General features: G+C 40.2%; 1 protein-coding gene and 1 long non-coding RNA gene across 11 annotated transcripts in view; one reads left to right on the forward strand and one right to left on the reverse strand.

Annotated features, from left to right (window-relative positions):
* The window catches only part of CTBP1 (C-terminal binding protein 1), a 62,492-nt gene extending 56,787 nt beyond the window's left edge, over positions 1-5,705 (forward strand). For 9 of the 10 annotated variants that reach the window (XM_061629840.1, XM_061629835.1, XM_061629838.1 and 6 more), the window contains 4 exons: positions 1,302-1,432; positions 2,739-2,866; positions 4,267-4,384; positions 4,644-5,705. In XM_061629840.1, coding sequence (XP_061485824.1) covers positions 1,302-1,432; positions 2,739-2,866; positions 4,267-4,384; positions 4,644-4,830 — 564 coding nt within the window. In that variant the 3' untranslated portion in view covers positions 4,831-5,705. The remainder of the gene's footprint in view (positions 1-1,301; positions 1,433-2,738; positions 2,867-4,266; positions 4,385-4,643) is intronic. The other variant, XM_061629836.1, reaches the window with a different exon arrangement.
* Positions 1,404-21,679, reverse strand: LOC133386184 (uncharacterized). Its single transcript, XR_009763073.1, has 3 exons — positions 21,446-21,679; positions 1,701-1,912; positions 1,404-1,620 (listed from the first exon to the last, which is right to left on the reverse strand). It is a non-coding gene; the product is annotated as an uncharacterized LOC133386184 (long non-coding RNA).
* Positions 21,680-22,048: the final 369 nt, after the last annotated feature.

The following is a 22,048-nucleotide window of genomic DNA, read 5'->3' on the forward strand; positions in this document are numbered from 1 at the left end:
AATCAAATAAATATCAATAAATATTAGCCTCTTGCTATTGCTGGATTCATATTACTTTAAATTGTTCTCTTAATGTTTATAATCATTACAGGGTCAGTGTGCTGCGCTGGGCTCCTACTGGGAGGAAGGGCTGGATACAAATTTAATAATAAATAAATAAATAAATATGTTGGTATAAATAAATAAATAAATGCTCTGATCTTTAAGGTGCCACGAGACATTTTTTGCAACAGATTAACAGAAGTTGTTATGAAGTTAATTCTGTGGGTCCTCTGTGATTTGTGATACTGAACACTGATTCTTTTTTCTGATCATATGCTTTACATTAACTGGTTTCTAAAGCTTTCTGGGTTTTATTTGCTTTTCAGTAAGAAAGGAATCTCAACAGTACAGGCTGGCCATTTGTAGGATTATATTTGAGTACATTTGCTTGCAAACATCTAAAAGTCATAAAACTTTCTGATGAAACAGGGAGTGTACATAAGCATCTTGCTGAAAGTTACAATTTAGTAAACATTTTCACTTTATTAAAGGAACTGCAAGTATAAACATGTTCTGATAAGTTATTAATATGTTACTCATTATTTTTTGACAACAGCACTTTTAAATGTTTCCATTGTTCTCCTATTGATATGTTAAGGCAAGTAGAAAATTGCAACATTGCATAAGTAAACAAATGCATTCTGTTTGCTGATGGGTGCATATTTTAACACTGCTCATTTTTAGTAATTTCTATTACTTTTACCTTTTAAAAAATAGTAATATTTTAGTGCAATTACTTGTGAAAGCTAGAGAAAACAGTATGTGCATTTTCTCCAAGCCTTTCTTAAACAAAGCCATAGCAGTTCCTTTCAATGATTGATTCTTAAAGTTCTTCAGTTATAGTTTGACTTAAAAGCAATAAAATAGAGCAGAAATTTTAAAGTCATTAACATTAACTAGATGGAAAGTATTGTTAAAGCATCAAACTGCCCATCATCTAAGCTTTTTTCCTAGGATCTCCTTAAGAGTTCAGTATAGCATTTAAATGCAAACTGAGCAACTGTGAAATGCAAAAATTCAGCTGTCTGACACTGTTATTTTCCTTCAGCTTTGTTGTCTACCCATGATGGAGTAGTTTTGTCAGTTTGGTGTAGCTATTTACACATCATTTCTAAGAAGACTTCTGTAGTATTTTTTTCCCAGTGCGGAGGAAGGCAATTGGTCTTTTTTTTAGACTTTTCTAATGACGGATGGTTCTTGTTCCACAAGGACTTTATTTCATGTATTTAATGCTGCTATATGCTTTTAACTTCCTGCAGATGCGACAGGGAGCCTTCCTGGTGAACATGGCTCGTGGAGGGCTAGTAGATGAAAAAGCACTTGCACAAGCCCTGAAGGAAGGAAGGATACGAGGGGCAGCGTTGGATGTACACGAGTCAGAACCATTCAGGTGACTGCATTTCCTGTTTTGAAAATATATTTAGTGCATGTTCTATCCCAAAACAAAGTGATTCCTTCTAAGTAAAATTGCTATGGTCCTCCTTAGAGTGTTCCAAATACCTTGCATACTTGCTGAGGTTTTCTTACTACTACATTATATCGTTGTGCGATTTTGGATTATTCAGAATGAGCAGCAGCCTAGAGGAGAAAGATAAATGTTGTCTTCCATTATTTGTTAAAATAATGATATGTGCCCCTGATGAACAACCTTTGCTTACCTTTGCACACTCTGGCATGGGTAGCAGCATGTTCAGCTCACTCTCATTTCCAATTAGTGAGAAATCAGTGGTTCTACAAAATCTTCCAAGATAATAGGTGTATTTCCTGGCAGAATCTGTTCCTTGATGACTGCATAGTATGCCCTTCAACTACAATCTCTTTGCTGTGGGCCTGTGAGATACTGGTAGTGTGTTGAATGATGTGTGAAGACCTAACAGACCCAAAGAAAAACGAAGATAACAAATGGGTTATTTTCATGGGTGCAGTCAACAGTGAGGTTGTGAGAGTCAGATCAGAGAAGTTATTTGATCCCTTTTAGCTACCCTCAAGATTCTGCATAAGAAAGCCCACTCATAAAACTTCATCATACACCAGCCTTTCCAAGCCTGTTTGGGGTGCCAAGATATTGATCTGGCTGAAGCTTGGTATGGTGGTAGGAAGAAGCTGTTGGAATGAACTATGTCTGCACAGACATAGGACCTCTCACGTTACAACATAATTGGCAACTACAAAACTAATTGTTCCAGAAGCTTATAATAAATACTCCATTTTACATCTAGGTCATTGGCTGTCTTATTATTTAATTATCCATTTATATCTTGTCCTTCCTCCAACAAGCTCTATGGAAACTTCTATACTCTTGGCTTTCAAACTGCCTCAATACTATTTCTTCATATGTTTTCATTATTATCACTAACTGTAGTATTAAGAGCTGAAATGGAAGTCTTGATCATAGATTTAAATCTTCACTGGTTAGTAAGCACCGCCTGAACAGAATTGCGCTAGGATATGGCCTGAAGGCACAAGAGGCTGCTACCTTGCTGAAGCTAAGAACGTCTGGGTCTGGTCAGTGTCAGACAGGAGACCTCCTGAGAACTCCCATCTGTATAATCATAGATGGGATATAAATGTAAGAAAATGAGATAAATTCCTAAGAAACAGGAGTGTAGTTCTCTTCTGGTTGTATACACTTATTAATAAGCACAACCATGCCTCTGTTCAGGAAGATGCGATGCCTTCTTTGATTCTTCCCTCAGCTTCAGTCAGGGTCCTCTGAAGGATGCACCAAATCTGATCTGTACTCCACATGCTGCCTGGTACAGTGAACAAGCCTCAATAGAGATGCGGGAGGAAGCAGCCCGGGAGATTCGGAAAGCTATTACAGGTGCCAGCCGTATTCTCCTAAGTGTTCTTTTACTGACTGTCTTAATGTTGACAAGTTGTTTTTGCTTATTATATTTGTTATGTCACTGTTTTATTATTTTTTGTTATTAGGAAATTGTTTTTGCAATTGTTTTTGAGATGTATTTTTGTTCCCCTTGCTGTAAGCCGCCTTGAGCACAATTTTATGTGGAAAGGCGGCGTACAAATAAAATGATGAAATGATGAAATGAAATGACTGTTTCTTTGGCTTAATGAGCAAATGAACAAACTGTTCTTCTGTTGCTAGAACATCCGTAGTACAGAGAGCACCAAACTGGCTTAGAACAACATTTACTACGTACAGCATTGGTAACTTTGCAAATATTGATATTTAAGTACAACTCTAAATGTGAACTTAACACCACTGCTGTTAAAGAACTGATGAAACACCATCAAGTCAGGTTGTGTGGGATCAATTTGTTATTGCAGGTTGTATCAGAATTTTTAGAATGGTCAGATATGTACCAGACATGCTCACATATCCAAAAGATTTAACATATGTTGTTCTGAAGGTCCAATGTATTGCATTTCTTTCATATATTCACGTATCTGAGGAATGTACCATCCTGCTATAATTTAAAATTATTTTGTTTTTCTCTGATAATCGTTATACATTCCTGAGCTTAATTGGTAACTATCATAAGTGTATTATCCTTCAAAGGAAAAATTAGTATAAATATTCCTTCTTTTGAGCACCTAGTCAGTTTTCTTCTTTGAGAGACTCACACCTTGCTTGTGACCAGATATCCTTGTGATTCAGGTAACTATGTGTTAAGATAGATAATTCAATTCTGCATCAGTGCTTTAGATTTGTAGTGTCCTAACTTGTACTTTACTCTGTTTCTATGTTATTGGCTAACCTTATTTATTTTCTCTTCTGTAATGTTTTATTAAGTAAAGGAAATGTCTTAACTAAACTTATATGTCTGAGACTCATTCCTGAATCCTAAATTTTCTGTGTGCTGAAACAGGGGGGCTAGTTTCTCCCCCCCCCGTGTGGCATCCGTTGCAGAGAGAATTAAGGTGGCACATAACTGTCAGACCTAGAGTTTGTCATATGGAAGGCATACTTAGATTTGTATTCTGAACAGAGCAAAATTTGCAATAGCATTTATATATTGTATGTATGAATGGTTTTAATACTGTAAATTGTTTAATTTGATTTTAATCTAGACTTTTGTATGTTTTTAATTATATGTGTGCTTTTATTTGGAAGCCGCCGTGAGTTCCAGTTTTGGAAAAAGGGCGGGGTAACAGTAATAATAATAATAACAATAACAATAATAATATATTTTATTTTTAATTTAGCATTATTTGCTCATACGGAGCTTACTTATGCTGTAATATTTATCTATCTGCTAGGTCGTATTCCAGACAACCTGAGGAACTGTGTCAACAAAGAACATCTGACTGCAGCTACACATTGGGCCAGCATGGATCCAGGAGTTGTCCACCCAGAGCTTAATGGTGCTGCATACAGGTAAGAACGTAGCAGCAAAGGTTGTTTATATTGCCACCAATTTCATCACAGCCACTGAAAAACAATCAGTTCAACTGTGTGATGTTCTCTTTTGCCCACTCTAGACAATTCCACTATATATCTGTTGACATACTGACAGTGAATTAATATTGTGAGGTGTAAACTGAGAATGAAGAATTATTCAAAATGTTGTTAATTGATTCAGATAAAATAGTGGATGTCAACAGATCTGATGTATGTTCTCCTTCCCCTCTTTCAGCAGGTATCCTCCCGGTGTTGTAAGTGTGGCTCCACCTGGCATACCTACAGCAGTAGAAGGAATAGTCCCTAATGCCATGTCTTTATCGCATGGGCTCCCACCTGTTGCCCACCCACCCCATGCTCCTTCTCCTGGCCAGACAGTCAAACCAGAAGCCGATAGAGACCACCCAAACGACCAATTGTAGCCTAAGAGAACATCATTCCCAACACTGGCAACTTTGGAAGGCATGTGAAAAATCAATTGGACTTTAAATAGATGCAAAATCATGAACATGCGAAGGAGGCCATATATGTTTTAGAAAGTGGTCCAATATGCAGTATAATGAGAAATGGTGGGAGATGAAAGAAGATTTGAAAACTTTATTCCTCCATATAAAATGTAGTTTGTCCCTGTTCAGTGACCTGATTCACTGTTTCTGTGTCCTATGGGTTCTTTGTTAAGCCAGAGAAGTTAGTAGTTAATTATATCATGAATGTACTTGTCTGTGTACAGTTTTTAGAACATTAACAAGGGTTTGTTTGCTTAGTTGTCAACAAGGAAAAAATATAAGGGAGGCATTTGACAAACCAATTTTGAGATTTGAGATCCTTTGTTTTTATATGTTTAAAACGCCTAAAAATTAAGGCAGTTGGTGAACTTCTCAGGACAACAATTTTTCCCATTTTTCTTTCTACGCCACACAGTGCATTCTTTTTTCTACCTTCTTGTCTTATTTTTTTAGAATAATTTAATAAAGTAAAAACAGTTTCTCCTAATTTTGGCACAAATTTCCCTTATTTCAGAATGAAGACATTTCAAAGAGATTTTTAGGTGCAAATAAAGGTTTTGTATAAACAAGCATTATGCTTTTTGTCACCAGTTAAAGTATATATTATTGGTGGGATGCAGAGAGAGATTGAGAGAGGCACTTGACTACTGAAAAGTAGCAGCATTTCATTGCCTACATGGATTCCTTCCTGGTAATGTCGTAGGCTAGCAATATTTTGGGTTAAAATCATGTTTGTGACTGTGTCCATTTGTATGAATTATTATTTTAAACAAATAAAAATTCCAAACAAATATCATGTGCACCATATATATGTATATATACATATTTGTTTCTGGATAACTGCTGAAACTGTATTAGGATTCAGAGATACTTTATGCCTAAGCTTACTTTACTCTCATTGTTTGAATTCCCTCTTGGAAAAACAACACTATTAAACACAGTTCTTTTAAATACAATATTTTGCAACAGGGATAGGGATACCTGTGGCCTTCTAGATGTTGCTGGAGTCCAGTTCCCATCAGCCGCAGCCAGCATGGCCATTGCCAGTGGTTAGGGTAAATGGAAGAACATAAGCTATACAGACATTTTTCTGTCTGTGTGAATCTGTTTTTCTATGTCTTGAACAATCCAAAAGATAATTCAGTTTTTGTTTTGAAAAAACATCAACCAGCTGTAGAACAGTCAATTTTTATACTTCCCCTTGAGTTTGCAAACATGTATAATAATAGTAGTAATACACATATTTTGTGCAAATATTACAAGACTAGGTTGACTATGAATAAATGGATTAAAGATAGAACACAGTCCTAAGCAATGGCATCACATGCACGGATACTGTTTTCCTGATTTCATTGGTTCTGAAACTGAATGTTCTGTTTCCTATATGTCTCCAAAAGTGCATTATAAAAGATTAGGTAAGATACTTGGTGGCTCTTTGTTCTAAATCTAAATACACCCTTCTTCCTGTCCCCATCCTCACCAGCTGCTAAAGGAAATTGTGGTAAAATATAATCCTGGTTAAAGCCTCACTCTTAATTTCACAGCACTATTTTCTGACAGACAAGCAGCCTGCCATGCTGTTTTGAATATGCTCTGTTGATGCTCATAAATCTTCATTTTTCTCTTATCCTTAGAATTTTATCACCTTTTCATCTTTAGATTAAATAATGGCTTCCTTGTTTGTATATTATAGCTCTGACACTCGCTTTCATGACCAGCTCCCATCGTCAACACACCGGATTATTCAGATTTCAGAAAATCCTCTGATAACAGTTGGGGAACCTGAAGCCCTCCCAATGTTGTTTCTTTGGCAGGAAGGGAAGGATATCTATGTAACAAATAAAACGAATAAATGAAATAATAAACTGCAGCTTCCAACATCCCTGACCATTGGTCATGCTGACTGGGGTTGATGGGAGCTGAAGTCCAACAACTTCTGGAGGTCCTTAGGGTCTTCTCCCTGCGTTATATGTTGCTTCCTTAGTCTTTAAACGGACACACTTCTTTTGGTTGGTTGGTTGGTTGGTTTTTGCAGAATTTTAATGTCTTATATATTGTAAGGATGTAAGAGTCGTATTGGAACAGACCAAGGGTCTGTGTAGTCCAGCATCCTTTTTCTGAGAGTCGCCAACCATATGCCTTCAGGAGCCCCACAGGTGGTACGTGAAGACTGTAGCCATCTTCTGTTGCTACCGCAACGGATAACTAAAAGAAATGGTGCCTCTGAAACTTAAGCCGTTTCATGCAGCCATGATGATTAGTAGCTACCGATAGACTTTTCCTCCATGAATTTGTCTGATCCCATTTTAAAGCCACCCAAGCGATAGTCATCACTGTATCTTGTGGTAATTAATTCCGTAAATGTTTCTGTGCCTTGTGTGTAGAAGTCCTTTTTGTCTGCTGTGACCCTTCTGCCAATCTGTTTCACTGGATGAGCCTATGTTCTGGTATTACATGAAAGGCAGAAAACCCTGGAGAGCCACGGCCAGTCATCGTAGACCACCCTGAGCGAGATGGAGCAATAGTCTGACTCAATACAAGGCCACTTCCTGGGTTCCTAATCTGAAAGGGAGATCCAGTGTTTACTCAGAATTAAATCCCATTTTGGTATAATAGGACTTACTGCCTGGAATGTGATTTTAGGATTTGCAGTTTTCTCTGTCATCAGCTGGTCTTCAGTGCTATTTGGGCGTAACATTATAAATGATCTAAGTTGCTCTGCATAAGAACAGGTTGCTTACCTGTAACCATAGTTCTTTGAGTGGTTATCTTTGTAGTCATAAATATGGGTTTTGTGGCAGCGCACAGCCCCTTTCAGGAAATTTGTAAAACCTACGCTAGAATTTTGGCAGGTGCTCTATCACTCTCCATGTGCACATGTCAAGGGACTTGTCTCCCACTTGCTCTTCTCAAAATCCTTGACCTCCACAGTAGTCATATAAAAGAGTGAAGTAGAAGAAAACAATGGCATCTGTTGTGGGGGAGTATGGGTTGGGTGACTGTACAGATACCCACTCAAACTATAGTTATAGGTAAGCTACCTGTTCTTCTTTGTGGCCTCTGTGTAGTCCCACACAGGGTAGACTAACAAGCTGACTTACCAGGGCTGGGACAGGTGCTAAGAAACCACGGAGCTAAACACAGCCCTTCCAAAATAAGCATCTTCCCAGACTATCACAGAGGAGGGAATGGCAGACAAATGTCAAGGATTGCATTCAAAATGGCAGCATGAGAAAGGTCCATCACTGAGACTCCTTGGAAGAATGCCGTGAAAGCTGCAACAGCCTTTGGGGAATAAGCTCTGACTTGTTCTCAAGCATGGAGTTTTGCTACCTCACAATAGAAGCAAACCATCAGTGACACTTAAATGTGATTGGTATGCAGGCTGTGGGGGTAATTGCCTGCATTGTGTGAAATGCATGGGGCCCCAATATTTACCTCATAAGGAACACTGATAAAACTGGTGCCAGTTTGGGTATTGGGTATTTTGTGACATCTGGAGGCAATGTGGCTATTTTAGTGTGGGGAATGTTGGGATAAATGTGCATCCCTCTTACATAGGGAATCTTACCTTGCATTGATGGGGCAAGCACACTATTTTTCTGAAACTAGATTTAAAATCTATTTTTATCTTGGAAATAAGTTCAGAAGTTATGAGTTATTGTAGTAAGAAAGCTTTTTCACTGAATTGAGTAAATTCAGTTTTATTCAGTTTTGGGGTTTTTTATCAGCCTCCAACCTCAACTATACATGGAGGTTATTCACCCATCTCTAGGCCAGTTTTGCTTACCTTTCTCTACAGCAGCGATTCTCAAACGGTGCGCCCAGGCACACTGGTGCGCCTCAAATATTATGAAAGTATATTTTAAAAATGAGAAGAAACCCATTTGTATAGGGTAAGTAATAGTTTTCTATATTTTTATTCATAGTTTAAAATATATTAATATATTTTTAATTTTGTACATGAAGTGCGCCAGAAAATTTTTATATGTTTTACAGTGCGCCGCGAACCAAAATTGTTTGAGAACCACTGCTCTACAGCAATGGCTTATCCAGCTCTAGCCAATGTATTTGTCCACATCTACACCATTTCATAATCATCTCACTAGCATGAACTACAGGAACTGAAGGGAAAATGGAAAAGATGGCAGTGGTAAAGATGCAGAGGAGGCATCTGACAGAGGTGAGGATCACAAGAGAACAGGAGATAGAATAAGCAAGAGAATGACCTTCCTGGATATTAAAATCTGCTAGTACTGGGATTGCTATTTGGATCTCAGAAGTGGCAAATGCTTCCTTGTGGGAGGGTGTGCTGCATTTTAAGGAAGAGATAGACCTCTGTTATAAAAACAAGCCAAACTTGGATCCTATGATCTGGAGAATTATTGCCTAAGATCTAATGTTCCATTCTTGCACAAAATACTGGAGAAGGTGAAGGACTCTAAACCCCAGGTAGTCTTGGATTTTATGTTATTTAGATCCATTTTTTTCTGGATCCTTGCTGGTTTAGAGACGGAAACAGACTTGGCCACTCTGGTGGATGCAACCCTGTTAGTTCTCCTGGACCTCTTGGTGGCTTTTAACACCAAGGTATCCTGAGTCTAGCTAGAATAGAACTGGATCTGGGGGGCAATGTTATGAAGACTGCAGTCCTTTCTGGAGAGGGCTGGGGGTGACTCGGGATTCTCTAGTGTCAACCATACTTTTAAATATAGAACTACTAGGGGAGATCCTCTGGAAATAAGAAGTAGAGCTGCATGTTATATGGATATACTTTAGCCAAAACTTTCATCTACTAATTCAAGGCAATCTATGGAACCATTGAACAGATGTCTGGAGGCAATTTTGGGATGGATGAAGGCAAACAAAAGGAAACTTAAATCTGGGGAAAATGTGATATTGTTGGTGGGAAAATCTGCTGATCTGGATGAATGTTTGTACAGGCTGGAATATAATGGTGCAATTTGGAGCAATTGCACCAGGGCCCATGCCTGCAAGGTGCCCAGTAAGACTCTAGTCCTCCTGGAAGGAAGGTTATGAAACAAAATGTTTAGGTAGCTCTCTAAGGTGGGGGTCACCAATCTGGTACCCATGAAGCCTGATCAGAGATGATTTTCTTACAGTTGGGAATGCCGGTTTCATAATGTTCTGCAGAGCAGTTTATACAGTACAGTTCTAGGAGTTGAAGGGCCCACACCCTTCCAATCTGCTTCCCCTTCTCTTTGGTGGGAACTTCTGAGAGAAGGTGGTTGTAGCCAGAGGTAGGCCTATCTGCCTTTTGTTTGTTTTTTCAGAAGGTGTTTGGGGGCAAAAAACAGCAATGGAGTGGGGAGGCATATTTTTGTTGCCCAGAAGCGCTTTTGAACAGAGAAGAAAGACAACAGCAAAGGTGACTTTCTCTCTGGTTTCACCTCATCCACGCCCACTGGCCTGTGTGCTGGTGACGACTTGCATATCTGCTACAGAGAGAAGAACGTTTGATTAGTGATTTCCCTTTTCCCCTCCCCTCCCCACACCTGCCCGCCCACCCACCTGCCTGCCCATTAGGGATGAAGGAGAGGATTCAGGTCACATTTAAAGCTGAATGTATCACTATGAGAGGTGAAACAGCCATCCTCAGAAATACTCACCCAGTTTTTGTGATACAGTTCTCCAACCAAGCAATGTTGCCAAAAAAGCATACATTAGGGGAAAGTGTGCACAAAATGAATATATTGGTGAAAATAACATTCAGAAATGTGTTGTATTAGGATAAATTGCTTCCAAAATATGGGCTTAATTCACGGGAATTAAAGCGGTCGGTACCTTGGGGGAAAATGACCATGTAATGCTGGAATTTGTGATTCTGGGGAAAGCCAAAGAAGAATATAGTCAAACATGGACTTTGGATTTCAGGAAAGCCGATTTTAGCAAGCTCAGGGAAATGATGGGTAGGATCCCGTGGCTAGATAGACTAAAGAAAAAAGGAGCCCAAGAAGCGTGGGAGTTCATGAAGAACGTATTACAAAAAGCACAATCGCAAACAATTCCAAAGAGGAAGAAAAATGGAAGACATTGGAAAAAGTCAATGTGGCTACACGGAAGACTGGTGGAGGAGGTAAAAGTAAAAAAGAGCATGTATAAAGAATGGAAGGAAGGACGCATCACCAAGGAAGAATACCTACGAGCGGCTCGGGCTTGCAGGAATAGCGTAAGGAAAGCTAAAACCCAGAATGAGCTGAGGCTGGTGAGGGAAGCGAAGTACAACAAAAAGGGGTTTTTCAGATATGTTCGAAGCAAGAGAAAGACCAAGGAAACGGTGGGACTGCTGCTCAATGAGGATGGCAAAATGTCGACAGATAACAAGGAAAAGGCAGAACTGCTCAACGCCTATTTTGCCTCCGTTTTCTCCCAAAAAGGGAACAGTGTGCAACCTTGCATCGGTAGCAATCTCAGTAAGGGGTCGGGATTGCAGTTCGAGATTGATAAGGAGATAGTCAGGAAATACCTAGTTAACCTAAATGAGTAAAAATCTCCAGGGCCTGATGAACTGCATCCCAGAGCATTGAAGGAACTTGCTGATGTGCTCTCGGAACCTCTTGCCATCATCTTTGAGAAATCCTGGAGAACGGGAGAGGTGCCGGAGGATTGGAGACGGGCAAATGTCGTCCCGCTCTTTAAAAAGGGTAAAAAAGAAGATCCGGGGAATTACAGGCTGGTCAGTCTGACTTCAATACCGGGAAAGATATTAGAACGGATAATAAAAGAGTCCATTGACAACTATCTCGATGACAATGCTGTGATTAGTAGGAGCATGGGTTTGTCAAGAAAAAATCCTGTCAAACTAATCTTATCTCTTTTTTTGATCGGGTCACTAGCTTAGTAGATGGTGGAAATGCTGTAGATGTCATCTATCTAGATTTCAGCATAGTGTTTGACAAAGTCCCCCACGACCTTTTGATTAGCAAACTGGTCAAATGCGGACTACATGGAAATACTGTCAGGTGGATTCACAACTGGTTGGAAAACCGTACTCAAAGAGTGGTCGTCGGTGGCTCTGCTTCGGACTGGAAGGAGGTTTCGAGTGGAGTGCCACAGCGTTCTGTCCTGGGGCCGATACTCTTCAACATTTTTATCAATGACTTAGATGATGGGGTGGAGGGAAGCCTTATGAAGTTTGCGGATGATACGAAACTGGGAGGGATAGCTAACACAATGGAAGACAGGAATAAAATCCAAAGGGACCTGGATAGACTAGAAAATTGGGCTGAAATTAATAAAATGACATTCAATAAAGACAAATGCAGGATTCTGCATTTAGGCCACAAAAACAAAATGCACGGGTACAGGATGGGAAATACCCGGCTTAGCAGTAGTGCGTGTGAGAAGGACCTTGGAATTGTAGTGGATCACAAGTTGAACATGACCCAGCAGTGTGATGCTGCGGCAAAAAAGGCAAACGCGGTTTTGGGCTGCATAAACAGAGCTATAGTTTCCAGGTCGAGGGAAGTAATAGTCCCACTATATTCTGCATTAGTCAGGCCTCATCTGGAATACTGCGTTCAGTTCTGGGCGCCTCATTTTAAGAAAGATATAGACAAGTTAGAGCAGGTTCAGAAGAGGGCGACGAGGATGATAGCCGGTATGGAGAACAAGTCTTATGAGGAAAGGTTGAAGGAACTTGGCATGTTCAGTCTGGTGAAGAGAAGGCTGAGGGGTGACATGATTGCACTCTTTAAGTACCTGAAGGGTCACATAGAGGAGGGTACAGATTTGTTCTCTGCTGCCCCAGAGGGTAGGACTAGGTCTAATGGTCTTAAGTTGCAGGAGCGTAGATTCAGATTGGACATTAGAAGGAACTTCTTGACAGTAAGGGCAGTTCGGCAATGGAACCGACTGCCTAGGGAGGTGGTGGGATCCCCTTTGCTGGATGTCTTCAAGCAGAGGCTGGACAGCTATCTGCGGGAGATGCGCTAGCTGTGGATTTCCTGCTGTGAGCAGGGGGTTGGACTCGATGGCCTGCAAGGCCCCTTCCAACTCTATGATTCTATAAAACTGTATGCAAAAATGTTTTTCTTATGAGAAATTCACGCTAAAATGCAAGTTTACACTGTGCAAATTTCCCCCGTTCAATCTGTGTTTAATTCTCAGACTTGATCTCGTGGATCATTTTTATTTCTTGTTCCTTGTCTGAAGCAAGCAAGTTCTGGAAGGTTCCATCTTGTTCCCCATGCTGTTTAACTTTATATAGCCACAAGAGTTGCCGTATATCATAGCCAGCATGGATTTTTCACATTCTGCCATGTTAAATTGAAAATACCCCCCATGCCATTCTGCTGTTTCCCATAAGCTCACTTCAGAACAAAACCTTACAAAACTTATAGTCCTGAACTCAGAAACGCTTGCTCTAAGTTTTCATGGTGATGCACAAAACACTCAGAGGCACATGCTACCAAATTCTTCCAAGCTATACAGGAAGAGGAATGGACTGTGAAAGACCAAGCCAAATTGTGTTTGCATTTTTACAGATTCGTAGGGCAGTCCAATATCTCAGAGAGGAGGTCAGGTCTCCTGCTGCCCTGGTGCATTCACTATAGCTGCCCAATTTCCCTGTTTTTTAAAGTTTGAAATATCAATAAACTTTGATAGAAATGTCACCAATATGCACATGATACTCAGTTCTACCTCTTTGTACCATCGTAAATCAGGAGAGGCAGTTGAGATGCTAGACAGGTGTCTGGAGGCAATGATGGGCTGGATGTGGGTCAACAAATTGAAACTAAATGCTGAAAAGACAGAAGTGTTATGTGTTCCAAGTTCTAGGGTCCAGGAGATGGGAAGATGACCTGTTCTGCATGGGGTTGCACTCCCCTGAAAGGAGCAGGTTTGTAGCTTCGGGGTACTTCTCAAGTCACTGGAGGTTTAGGTAGCCTATTTCCAGCTCTGGCTGGTGTGGCAACTATAGCCGCTTTTGGGTAGAGATGGTTTAGCAACAGTACTCAATGTTCTGGTAACGTCCAGACTGGATGTTTGCAATGCGTTCTACATGGGGCTGCTCTTGTAGACAACTCAGAAACTTCAACCGGTCCAAAATGCAGTGGCCAGATTACTGGTGGGGGTTCCTTTTAGAACTCATATAATTCCTGTTCTAAAACAGTTGCATTGGTTGCCAGTTCTTTTATGGGCCCAACTCAAGGTGCTCATGTTAGCATTTAGAGCCCTAAATGACTTCAGCCCCAAATATCTCAGAGACGGTCGTCTTCTCTAAAGACCTTCTCAAGTGTTAAGATCAGCAGAGGGAGCCTTCTTGGTAGTTCCACCATCCCCAGAAATTCAGGGGATGGTGGCCTGGGAGAGGGCTTTCTCTGTGGCAACTCCACAGTTGTGGAATTCCCTACCTACAGAGGTGCATCTTGCACCTTCACTGTACAGTTTTTGGCAAATGTTAAAGACACCTCTTTACCTTGGACTCTGGCTTTTGAGACTGTTTTATTTATTTAATTAATTAATTTAAATCCTGCCCTTCCTCCCCGAACCCACCCTATTCTTGTTAATGAAATGTGTTTTTAATCCTTTTTAATATTGTATTTTAGATTTTGTAAGCCACCCTAGGACCTATTGGAGAAGGGCAGGCAAATAAAGATCTCTCCAAGAAAATAGACAATAGGTTAATGGACACTTTATTATACTGATATTTTGTTTTCTCATTTGGTAAACTGAGAAGAAAAGTTGTTAGGAACAAAATCAGATGAGTGTAAAACTTACATTGAGCTCTATGGCTCTCAGGCATTGATATACTCCAAATCTGTGTCCTTTGAACCCGTCCAAACCCAATTTTTAAGATCCATTTTTGGGACACCGACATGTGTCTCAAATAATATTCTAAGACTGGAAGCTGGTCTCCCTACAATTGAGGCCCGCATTTGGAAATTAAGAATAAGGTTAAAACTGCGGTTCTGCCCCGTGGGCTTTGCCCTGCTGGTACTTTCTGACTCTTATTGATCTAAATGGCATAAGTCTTTGATTGAGAAACTTGCAAACCTTGGCTTTTCTCCTCCCGCGATTTTCACACTGGGCTATTCTAAAGCGTGGCTGGCTATATCACAACGAATCATGGATGTAGAATTACAAAGTCATCAATCGTCGATGGCATTTAAGGATGATTCTCTTTCCCACACCAGGGGCTTTGTGCTCCTGCATTACGTCAGCTCACTTCCTAATGTGAGATACAGAAAAGCATTTACAATGGCAAAGTTTGACGTGCTTCCGTCTGCTCTTCTTGAGGGCAGATATCGGGGAGTTCCCCGTACGAAGCGATTATGCCCCTGTGGGATGGGACAAATTGAAACAGTAACCTTTCAGTTAGGCTGAAAGGTGGTGACTGGCCAAAGGCAGGAAGTGAACAAAAACAATGCTGAGTTAAGTGGTCATGTTCAGAGTATTTTCTTTTTGTTTATCAAGGTTGGCAAATTGCTTTTTGGTTGCAGTTTGCTGAGAATTGTGAAACTGCATGTGCTTCAGGGTTTTTTTGTAGTCCATTAAAGCTAATACCATGTACTCTTAATCTGCCCTTTTTATCATGATCTCCGTCTCCTGCATATAACTCCAATCATCCTTGATTCCTGGCCGGGACCTTTCTTTTTACACCACCTATCTTCTATCAGATCAATATACTCAAATCACGTGTAGTGTTGCAAGATTCTGTGCTATGGCAATCATCCATCGCAGAACATTGTTAGCCCAACTGCCTATACAGCCATGATTATAGTTAGCAAATGTGTGATTTTTAACCAGTTTTATATCATAGAATCATAGAGTTGATGTTTGATATTGTGTACTGGTCTATGACCGCAAGAATAAATTCAATTCAAGTTATATTATAGGTCACAGAAACACATACTCCGCCCCAAACAAATTAAAACGCAATCCTTTATAGTAGAAAAATACGTCACTTAAAGGAACCAAACTTTGATGTCTGTGAACGATACAAGCACTATTTATTTATTTATTTGTTAGTCACCCATCTGGCTGGTTTACTAATTACTCTTTTGCAACCATTTGATTTCTCTTTTTGTATCTTCACAATAGCCATGTGAGATAGGTTAGGCTGAAAGGTGGTGACTGGCCAAAGGCAGGAAGTGAACAAAAACAATGCTGAGTTAACTGGTCATGCTCAGAGTATTTTCTTTTTGTTTATCAAGGTTGGCAAATTGCTTTTTGGTTGCAGTTTGCTGAGAATTGTGAAACTGCATGTGCTTCAGGGTTTTTTTGTAGTCCATTAAAGCTAATACCATAACAATTTTGTTAGTCTTTAAGATACCACAAGACTTCTTTTTGTTGCATCTTATTTCAGGTGTTCCTTTCTGGGGGAAGGGTGCCCATATATTGGGAACTGCACCAAGGTCTTCAATCACTTTAATCTGGCCTTCAGTGTGTGACAGGTGCTGGATAGTGTCGCACTCTCCCTGATAGACCATGTTCGCAGTTTCATGATCCTCCTGGACTTGATGCAATCTGTAGAATTATAGCTAGTGTTGGAAGCCAGGAAAACCTTTTTCAGCTTCGGCTGATTTGCTAGCTGCAAACCTATCTAAGGAAAATGTACCTTGCCACAGTCATACATGGCCAGATTAGACTTCTATAACTTGCTGTAACATAGGGCTGTCATTGAAGACAGTTCAAAGCTTCAGCTGATACAGAAAATATCTGCTCTGTTGCTTGTGTGAGGGCCCAAGCAACTGGATCATATAACATAATAATATAGCTAGTGTTTTTAAGGTCTATTTAAAGTGTTGGTACTCATCTTTAAAGCCCTAAACAGTTTTGCACCAGGTTATCTGAAGGATCCCCTGTACCATATGAATCTGTCTGGATCCTAAAATTGACCACAGAGGCCTGCTCGTAGGTCCGCCATAAAGATCAGTGAGATTGGTGGACACAAGGGAAAGGGTCTTTTCAGTTGTGGAACCATTCCTGTGGACCTGCCTCTCAAGGGATGTATGGCTTCCTCATTAGATGATTTTAACCAGGCTTTACAGAAATTCGTATTCTGATCTGCTTTTAATTGACGACTCTGGACAGGAGTTCTCAAACCATTACTGCTTGTTAATTTTATGCTATGGTACATTTCTTTTTGAATGTCATATATCAGGATGGGAAGCCGGATCCATCCGGTGGGCCAGATCCGAGGTTCTGCCACCCTCAGTGGACCACTTTTATGGGTGGTGTGGTGCCACCCATCTGTCAATAACCTGATGTCACTATGACCTATCTTTCCCTTGTGGTGCAGCAAGCTGTGCTGTAAAGGAAAATCCAAGTCCAGCTGAGCAGGGCTTGAAGTTACTGCCAATCAAGTGATTGGTGATGACTTCAAACCCTGTTTTGCACAGGATTCAGTGGCTCTATGGGCTTGCTTTCACCTCCAATCAGCTGAGAGTGAGCCTACCTTGCCAATGAACAATCAGGAGTGCACTTTAAGATTCCAAATTCTGCATTGGCAGCCAATTTTCTAGCTGCCCCATTCCTGAAGTCACATATGACAGGTGTGTGGCAGTGTTGAGCCTGAGCTCTCCCAGAAGGGACAGGAAGGGGGGAGGCATGAGTTTCAGGTACCTCCGCTGCCAGAAGTCACAGAAGACTTCGGAGTTGTTGAGTCTGAGCAGGACCTTGGGGGGGGGGGAAGCGAGCCTGAATTCCAGCCAGTTCCCACGGATGGCACAATCTCCGAGGAGGAGAGCATGCCACCCCCCAGTTGCTGCTGAGCACCTGTTGGGGGAAGCTCCAGCAAAAGTGCCAACTCCTCCCTTACCAAGCAGTTCACAGGATGTCACCAGCGTGACGCAGCCCCCTGACCTCGAGCCCATTACTCGGGAGCAGGTGTCTTCAGATGATGCCCCCCGTCACCTCGGTCCCACTGCCACGAGAAACAGACAGGGCAGAGTCAGGACTTGCGAAGGAGTCAGAGATTACGATCAAAAACGTTCCCTACTTAAGCTTGCCACTCACAGTGGGGAGCTGCTGAGTCAACTTCCTTCATATGCCACAGAGCATGTCTAGAGTGAAGTTAGGGATTTTAGTGAGTTAGTGCAGGTTTTTCTATGAAGCTCAATGCCTTTGATGTATCCATTACTTTAATAAAACAAGATTTAATTGCACCCGTGTGTCAGCCTTGTAGTTCCGGCTCTGGATGGGACAGGCAGTTGGGCATGGATTTAAGGAATCTGCCTCAGAGGGCTAATTGGGACCCATGCAAGACCTAATGAGGTCTGCAGGTCCCCATGCTTGTCACATTTGAATTACAATGTTCATACTGCTACTTCAGCATGAAATTTTTATATATGTTTTAATTTTTTTAAAAAAAAAGATAGTTTTGAGCTGCCTTGAGAGAGCTTGTAGCCTAGAAAAGTGGCATAAAAATATCAAAATGAGTAAATAAAAGCATTATACATAGTATATGGATGCAAGAAGGCAGCAATTGTTCCAACCTGTTGTTTGTCATAATGAGAATTGTTCCCATTCTACTGCAACTTGGTTTCCACCAAATACTACTTTATTCATCTTGCTGTCCACTATTTAATTAAGTTACATAACTTATGTAACTTAGATTCATTTCAATGTAAAGGAAAAATCAAAACAATGTAAAAAAAGTCATGTATTGTTTGCAGACTTAAATACAACAAAATGAACAAATACTGATTGTATTTGGTTGACTGATTTCCATTCCTGACCACTGACGAATATACAAAAGGCTACAATTTCCACTTTCTTTTCAGAATTCTCCAATAACCCTAACATGGTATAATACTTTTATATTCTTAATTTTTGTTTTGTACACTGATCAGTTTTATTTGTGATATAAATTTGTATTTTTATCTTGCTTTTATCCAGTTTTAACATAACTTTATTTAATGTTTACATTTTGATTATTTTCTTTTATTGTAAATCACTTAAAGAATTTTATTATATTAAGGGGTTACATTTTTATTAAAAATATGCATTGGAACAAGATCATGAAATATCAGTAGTAGTTGCTCATACATAAATATATACAAGCCACCCTGGGCTCCTACTGGGAGGAAGGGCAGGCTATAAATCAAATAATAAATGAATAAATAAACAAATATAAATATAATCTTGTTCAAGAAGTATCAGTTAAGGCTCTTGAGTCATTAATATTGTTTTGTAATAGCATATTACTAGAGATGTAAAATTCATGGTAATTGTAAAAAAAACATTTCCCCCCTAGGTTTTTCAGGGGGGGAAATTGAAATTTTGGGACTAACTGAAAAATATACAATAAGTGTTAGTACCTTTTACAAACTGAAAGTCACTTTGTTACTTTAGGAACATACAATACTGTATATTATGTATAACTTGGTTTGCTATAAAAGTATCACCTTTGGTATCTTAAGAGCACAGTTCATTCAGGCAATAATTACAAATTGAATTTACTTTTTAGAAAATTGATAAAAATGAAAATACAAGCTGAGGAACCTAACATCTCTTTTCTTTTGCCAGTTTATGAGGAGCAGACAAAAAACTCCTAAAAAACCCATCAACATTACAGCAAAACAAAACGACTATGCATTATGAAAATCATTGTCTCCTCCAGTCCTTCACAGTGTCAAACAGACATAAAGAACTCATTTTTAAAAAAAATGTTTAGGGGAGGAGACCAAGACTCAGTGAATACAACATTAAATTTAATCAGTCTCATTTTCTGAGCTATCATTACCAGTTTCGGCTTCTTTGTGTTGCTCTGTAACATTTCCCACTCCCAGTTCTTAGAGGCCTAAGGGGAAAGAAACAAATCCACCAACTACGCCAACAAGAGAAACAAGCAAAGGCGGCTTTGAATCCTTTCTTCTCTGCTGTTGGTGCCAGTGCCTCTTAGAGGCAGAAATATATTTTGCTCTTGTATTTGAGAGTTGTACTCAGGACTTGCTTGTCTTCAGTGTACAGGAATTGTAATGCTACTTATGATGATACTGTGCATCAGGGTAGGGATGGGCAAGATTTTGCTAAAATTGAACTTGGCACAGGAATTCACAATCGTCCACAAGTTTATGATCTTTGCGGATCAATCCTGAATGCTACAAGGTTACCTGGCTTTCCCCCACACCAGATTTCAATGAACAAAAAACCAAATCAAACTTTGCTTTGCTAATGTGAAACTGATCAGCTTACTCTTTGCTTTGCTAACTTGAAACTGACAAGCATTTGCTCAGCCCGCTCTTTGCTTTACAGCCCATGTTTTTGCTTTGCTAATGCAAAATTGACCAACTGTGTGTTTGGTTTGTTAAGGATAAACTGACAAGCCTATGCTTTTGCTTTGATAAGATGAAACTGACTAGCCTATGTCTTTGCTTTGCTAACATGAAAATTCTGTGCCAGTGGTTTTAAGCTCTATTTAAAGTGTTGGTAGTTATCTTTAAAGCCCCAAACAGTTTCGCAACAGGCAATCTGAAGGATCCCCTGTACCCTGCATCTTTGCTTTGTATTAAATCTATCTCTCACATTCTCTGAGGGTTGGGGGGAAGGATCCAATAACATTTGTTGGAGAGGAAAGGGATTTGGTGTGTGATAACAATATTGTTATTTTGGGAAGGGAAAAACTGCAACAGTAAAAGCAAAGTAAAAGTAACCCAAAACAGAACCCTCTGCCACTTCAACAGAATTCTATCAAACAGGTACTAACAAGCAGTAATCAGGGGGTCACCACCTTTTTGGACCAGAGGGCACACTGCAAATTTTGAGAGAATGATGGGGGTGCAATCATAAAATGGCTGCCAAGGGAGGTGGTACAACAAAAAATGGCTGCTATGGGGGCATGGCAGAGTGAAATTAGAGAGTAGTCATGATGCAGCTTTTCCCTTAATTGTGTTTCCATACTAGAAAAGGCTTGACCTGTTGAATTTCTGCCTGCCATACAGTTGCTAAAAGCACAAAAACCCTGTTTATCCTTAATGCCAATACTAGACCAAAGCCTAGGCTGCCACCCTGTAGCCACTTACCTGGAAGTAAGCCCCATTAAACATAATGAGACTTATTCCTGATTCAGCATGTATACTATTGTACTGTAGGGCTGCTTTCACACTGCACTTTATTCCGTTATTCTGATGATTTCTTACCTGGCAATTGGTGCATTATATTTGATCTTTCACATGATGTACAAGCTAGTGCAAGTTTAGCACTAATTTTCATGCTAAATAATACCAGAAATAATCTGTTTGCATAGGGTTGCCAGGCTCAGGGCCTGAGACTGATCCTGTATCTTTAGAAGAGAAAGTCAGCCAAGTGCAGGTGTTCTTGCAACAACTTTTACAGATACAGAAGACCTCTTGGAGGCCAGGCCTAAAGATACAGGATCAGTCTCAGGCCCTGAACTGGCAACCCTAGTTTGCAAGCCTGGGAACGCAGAAGATCATAGGAGATTTGCGCCAGCTGCCTGTCACATGACAGGCACCCAAGCTTCCTCTCTCTAGTCTCTCTATTTTTCTGTATTTTAAAACTCATTTCTGCCTGTGCCTGTTCCTTATTTGCCTTTTCTTACCTTTGGTGAGTCTTCCGTACATTGTTCTTCTGAGTTTGTCCTCTGATTTGTGCCTTGGAAGTCCAGCTCTTTTCTGCCTCTCCCTGCCAGGCAGCTGCTAAAAGCTGCCTTTTTTCTCTCGTCTGTGTTCAGTTTACTCTAGCTACTTTCCCCTGGCTGCTTTCAGACATGAGGCTTATTGTATGTGATAATTGCTGAAGTTGCTTTTCAAGTCCTTTTCTATTGTCTTTTAAGTCCGCTTTTGGACCTCAGGCTTTTTTACCTCAGTAGTACCAAGGCTGCCCCAGCTTGTATTTTTAAAGTAACCACTTCCCCCCTTTCCTCAGTGCTTCATTTCCGGTTCTTCCTTTTTGGAGTTTTTGCTCTCTTGCTGGTTTTCTCGCCTTTTTTTCACCTGATCCTGGTGTCTCCAGTTGCAGCAGCCTGGAAGATATTTGCGCAACTTGCCCATATATCAGTAAAAAACCCACACTTTCAGGTACTGCAGTGTGAAAGGAATTTTAGAAATTGGGACAGAAGTGCTACCATTTTAATCCGTTAAACTAACACAATAAGCCCCATGTGTGAAAACATTTCCATTAGCCACACCCTGAGGGGGGAACA

Source organism: Rhineura floridana, chromosome 5 (genome assembly GCF_030035675.1).
Source record: "Rhineura floridana isolate rRhiFlo1 chromosome 5, rRhiFlo1.hap2, whole genome shotgun sequence".
In the NCBI taxonomy this organism is placed as follows: domain Eukaryota; kingdom Metazoa; phylum Chordata; class Lepidosauria; order Squamata; family Rhineuridae; genus Rhineura; species Rhineura floridana.